At 51.2% G+C, this 5,427-nt stretch overlaps 1 protein-coding gene across 1 annotated transcript; it reads right to left on the bottom strand.

Moving 5' to 3' along the window:
• Nucleotides 1-249: 249 nt before the first annotated feature.
• On the bottom strand, nt 250-4,710 carry STBD1 (starch binding domain 1). Its single transcript, XM_003265778.3, has 2 exons — nt 4,338-4,710; nt 250-2,216 (listed from the first exon to the last, which is right to left on the bottom strand). Exons 1-2 carry the CDS (start codon nt 4,555-4,557, stop codon nt 1,360-1,362), a joined length of 1,077 nt encoding a protein of 358 aa, XP_003265826.1. The 5' UTR covers nt 4,558-4,710; the 3' UTR covers nt 250-1,359.
• Nucleotides 4,711-5,427: the final 717 nt, after the last annotated feature.

Raw genomic sequence — 5,427 nt, 5'->3', positions numbered from 1 at the left:
TTAACATGTAAGAATTCATTTTCAAGTACAGGCATGCTGAATTTCCCTCCAGTCAAAGGTGAACTTTGAGAATAAATAGTCAACTTTTTCTCCGAAGGGAGGAGAAAAACAGAATCTTCATGTCATCTGTACATTTTGATGTTTGCTTTCCTGTATGTCTCTGTTATTAGTTGAGGAAAATATTTGTATTTTATTTTACATCTAGGCTATTGTGACACTAAAATTTAGACAAATAATTCAGACATCAAATGAAGATATTAAAATTCAGGTTTTATTATTTGTTCAGTTATAATAATTTAAAGTTAATATTTGCCTTATTCTCAGAGCAACGATGTATTTCTATGCCACTGTCCTGTATAAATTTGTTACCCAAGATAGTGACTGGTATGAAAGGAGAGGGAAGAGGGTGACAGATGGAAACGATTGCTGTAGGACAGTCCATCTGGCCAGATGCAGTGGGGGAGGGGAGAAGAAGTGGGAGAGAGATGGTCCTACAGATGCTCCCATGGGTAAATGATGGGTGCGTCCCTCCCTGCAGTCAGGCCGTGCCTGTACTTCACGGTCCTCTAAGAGGTGTCATTCAGGCCACCTCATTCAGCCTACACCCAACCCCACTCACGTTCCCTTTCCTTATGGGCTTGCCCCCTCGACTGACTTCCATAATGAGTGGTTCTCATTAGGCCCCTTGTTTCTACACCAGCCTTAGATCATTAAGACAAAGACATACTTGCTACCCTCATGGCACATAACCACACCTGGCAGATGAAGATCAAACAAAAAGCATTAGGCAGTCTTAGAGCATTATCTTGTATCCTTACTAATCACATCCAGGCCAGATATTTTCTAATCACAGTTTTGTATCATGTTAACTTTTTAAGCATAAAATGTGTATGTAGTAAAAAGTGCTTTTCAAGCTGTACCAATAGGAAGTCAGCTATGTTTGAGTGAGGCTTATTTTGCTACCATAGTTTAAAGATCACCTAAAGGCTCAAGCTTGAACCCTGGGCAGCTGGTTAATGTTTTTGCTCCCTGACCACAGTTCACACCTGAAGCTTAGCCAACTCACTCCCCAAGAGAATCAAGCCCTAAAGTAATAATGGATCAGCACAAGTCCGTCAATCAGTGCCACAGGGAAAAAAAGTTCACATCCACTGGAAGCATTATCTGTGTGTGTGTGCATATATATACACACACACACACATCTATATTTCTGCATATTAGACAAAATCCACTAGCAAATTTGAAACAATTCAGATGGCTGAATTTGGAGTCACACTGCCTTTATTTTATTCAGTGTGTTCCACAACCTCAGCCTCTTCCACATTGTTCTGCAGCTTCTCCATTACTTTGCAAACTGAATCAATGAATCCCCCACCATGCGTGAACCACTTTATCCTCATGGCCAGTTTCTAGGAATCTGTTGCTGCATTCTTCCCAGCGGGTAACTCCCCCATTCTCTACCAACACAAACTTCCACTCCACCACTGTATCTGCAGGCAGGAAAATGGAATGAGACCAGAACCCATCCTTGTTATAGTGGAGTGGGATGTAAGTGTTCCATCTCCCAAGACACTCATGGTCTCCAGTTACTGCAATGAATTGCACATCAGTGCTTGTGACATAATGGACCTGGAACCTGACACTAACTTGCTGAGACCCTGCAGGCATCACTGCTACCCTTTCTGTTTTCCCATGCACTTGCTGACCTCTTGCTTCCACCAGAGTGCTTCTTCCATTGTCCATTCCCTGGTTAAGGCTTAACACTGGAGCCTTAAGACTGCCACCCACACCAACATCCCCCCAAGATGAGTGCCTAGACACCATTTCCCACTCCTCGTGGTCAACCCGGTCCTGACTGTTCAAATGAGAGAGGCTCATTTCTTCTTTAGCTCTGTTCATGAGCAGGTTGCTGGAAGGCAACTTCTCTGCAAAACATGTAGCTGCTTTAGCAGATATCTCTTGTCCTTTTTGGAATCCCCATTCTCCCATAGGAGATTCAAGGCTTTCATTTCTTGAAACTTCAGAGTAACTCCTAGAGTTACTGGTCTCAGAGGTAGCTGGAGCTTCTGTGTCTGGAAACTGTCCAGAAGGAACATGTTCTCTTGAATTGTCACACACTTCCCTGGAAGGATTCTGCAATCTCCATGATGCTGCTTGCAGGTTTCCAAGGTCTTTGGTCTTAGAAATCAAATGTCCATTGCTTTCTTGAAGATGCTCTAAGAAATCAAAGGAACAATGTAATAGAGTCAGGTAGTTCATTTAAGAAGAAAATCAGGCTGTGAAAATAGATTTAGTTACTGAAAGCTTTACTACTAATCAATCTGCAATTCACAAAGTCCCCCTCTATTAAAATCAAGTACTACTTAATTAACCAGTATGCTCCCAACACTGTGCTCTAAGAATACACATGTATATCTGACAACAAAAGGGACATCCAGGAGTATCAGTGTGCCAGCACAAGTGTAAATGAAGTGGTAAGCTGTAGAGGCAGACGTGTAACCCTGTCATGGTCCCCAGTCTCCACAGTCCAGGCCATACTGGCATGCAGCCAAGTTAAGTTGCTTGGCTCCTATCATCAAAGAATGTTGTCCAGGCTGTGGGGCAAAGGGCTGCATGGCTACCTTACAAACCAGAAGAGTACACTGGTACTCCCAGGCGAGGCGTGCAGGGCAGGGATTGGCTCTCTCGGACCTGTGGGCAGATCAGCAGGAGCCGTCACCTTGGGGAGATACAGAGAACAGTAGTGCATCCCTGGGCAGGAGTGGAGGGAGAACTGGGGGAAGCGGAGGATTTCTCCTTGCCAATCCCATATGCATTAGGAACCTCCTCAACAAAACGGTGTTTTGTACCCCCTTCCATTGTAAGCACTTTTTTAAAAATGTTCTTAAAAATACAAAATCCAAGTCCTCTAAAAATGCAGTTTCCTTCTTGGCCATGCCATTGGTAGTCCAAATAGCTCCCTACAAGATTGAAATCTCCAAATCATACGTACAATCAGCACAGCTGTGGTTTTATGTGGGGGTGGTGGTGGTATGGGGACAAGAGTCTTGTTTCATTTTATCCCTTTTTTTTTTTTTTTTTTTTTTTGAGATGGAGTCTCGCTCTGTCGCCCAGGCTGGAGTGCAGTGGTACGATCTCGGCTCACTGCAACCTCTGCTTCCCGGGTTCAAGCAATTCTCCTGCCTTAGCCTCCAAGTAGCTGGGACTACCAGCGCCTGCAACCACGCCCAGCTAATTTTTGTATTTTTAGTAGAGACAGAGTTTCACCACATTGGCCAGGCTGGTCTCGAACTCCTGACCTTGTGATTTGCCCACCTCGGTGATGATGGGAGTTGGAAGTGAGAATGAACAAATATTATTCTGGATTCCAAACTTTTCAACCTAAAGCATGAGATTGGTCTTCAGAAAAAAGATAAGTGAACTGTCTAGGCATCCCAGACCAATCACAGTAAAGTCACACGGGCAGATTTTCATATGGCTGCACATGAACACCACTGGGCTAAAAATAAAGTTCACAGATGTCATTTTCACCATTAGGCTTCTGTCCAGGCATGGGCAGCTTGCCAAGGGAGGGCACTGGACGGTAAGGTTTTCTGCCAGTGTTCGCTCTCTGCTTAGCAAACGGTCTCTAAAATATAGAAATTTAAACCCAGATGTCAATTCTACTCATCAGGGTTGGGTCCCCTATTTAAGTAGTCCCTTCCTAGGGATGACCATCCGGCCCTATTCTGGGGCAGCGTGGGGGGTACTGCCGACAGTGCTGAAACGGGTGACCAAAGCACGGCCCCAGGGCCTCAGCCACAGCCTTCATGGCCAGAGTCCAAGCTGAACTTTGCCTTCCTAAAGAAGCGTCCAGATAGCAGGAGGCGAGCTCTTCATGGGCTGTGCGATGGGAGGATGTGAGACTACCAGGATTGGGACTTAGAAAATGTCCCTGCTTGGGCAGAGATCGAAGAGGCTTGTAGGATCCCCCAAACCTAAGCCCTCCTTTCCAAAGGCCAGGAAGGGGCGCCGCCACTGCAGCCGCCCGCACTGCACCAAGCGCCGCCAAGCGGAGGAGCTCATCCCAGCCGGAGGGCAGGACCAAGACCTCAGGCGCGGGCGCTGAGGGACTCGGCAAGGGCGCGGCCCTTGGAGGACCAGCCAAGAAACCTGCCTGCGCGTACCAACCAGCCTGGGAAACCGAGGGGCGTGGGGACGGCCCAGTCCCCTTAGGGGAGCCCGTCCGCAGGAATGGGCCCCTAGGAAAGCTCCAGACGGGTTTGTCTCTTTCCTCCCTTCCTCAATGAACCTCAAAGCTCTGGCAGATGTGCCCTGGAGTCGAGGGGGAAGAATACCTGGTTTGGTGACCAGCTCCTGCCCGGAAGGTCCAGGGCTCAGTCCGCCGCTGCCACTCTGATGGCCTCCCGGAATCGCAGCTCCCCCAAGAGGGGCGTCTTTCTCCTGCTCCGCATCCCCGTCCTTCCCGGTGTCGCCAGGGCCGCCCCGCAGCAGCCAAACGAAAAGTGCTCCGGCCAGACCCCCTCCAACCAGCAGGGCGGACCAGACGGCGCCCATGGCTGAGAGGCCGCGGCCGCAGGAGACGACAGGGACTGGGACCGGGGCTCAGGTCACGCAGGCAGAGCCACACCTACCCCGCCCGCTCCAGCCTTTTACGGTTTCTGCGCCGGGCACTCCGGCGGAGCCCGGCCCTGCGCGACCAGTACTCAACTTTCCCAGCCCCGCCCCGCTCCCCGCCCCTGAGCTGCAGCCCCGGGTTCCCTCCCGGGGAAGACTCTAGCGCTCTTCTGTCCCTACACTTTCTGTTCCCGGCCTTGCCAGTTGCCAGCGGCCAGGGGCGCAGGGGTCGGCGTTCCACGTGTGTCCCGCGTGAAGAACCCAAGTGCGCACAACTGCCCCGCGCAGCCGGGACCTGCCCCACCGCCCTTCCTTCTCCCGCCTGCTGCCCGCGAGGCCCAGCCCTGCCTCGGCCCGCGCCGGGCACCTCGGCGCCTCCTCCCCAGGGAAGCTCAGCAGCAACGCGGTCAGCTAGAGGCCGAGAGCTTCCTGGAACTTAGAGGTGGGAGAGGCCGCGGGCGTCGGTGACGCGCGGGCTAGAGCGGTGGCGCGTTCGGGTGGGATGGGTGGCCCGGAGGACGGCGGGCGCGGTGCGGGAGCCCTAGTGGAAGCTCCGCTCCGCCGCCAGCTCAGCGCGCTTAGCCTCCCCAAGCCTCCGCCTCCTCGCCGGTGGCTCACGCCTGTAATCCCAGCACTTTGGGAGGCCGAGGCGGGCGGATCACGAGGTCGGGAGATTGAGACCATCCTGGCTAACACAGTGAAACCCCGTCTCTCCTAAAAATACAAAAAATTAGCCGGGCGTGGTGGCGGGCGCCTGTAGTCCCAGCTACTCGAGAGGCTGAGGCAGGAGAATGGCGTGAACCCCGTGGG

The sequence above is a fragment of the Nomascus leucogenys genome, chromosome 9, assembly GCF_006542625.1.
Source record: "Nomascus leucogenys isolate Asia chromosome 9, Asia_NLE_v1, whole genome shotgun sequence".
Classification (NCBI taxonomy): domain Eukaryota; kingdom Metazoa; phylum Chordata; class Mammalia; order Primates; family Hylobatidae; genus Nomascus; species Nomascus leucogenys.
This window is presented reverse-complemented; position numbering and strand designations above follow the sequence as displayed.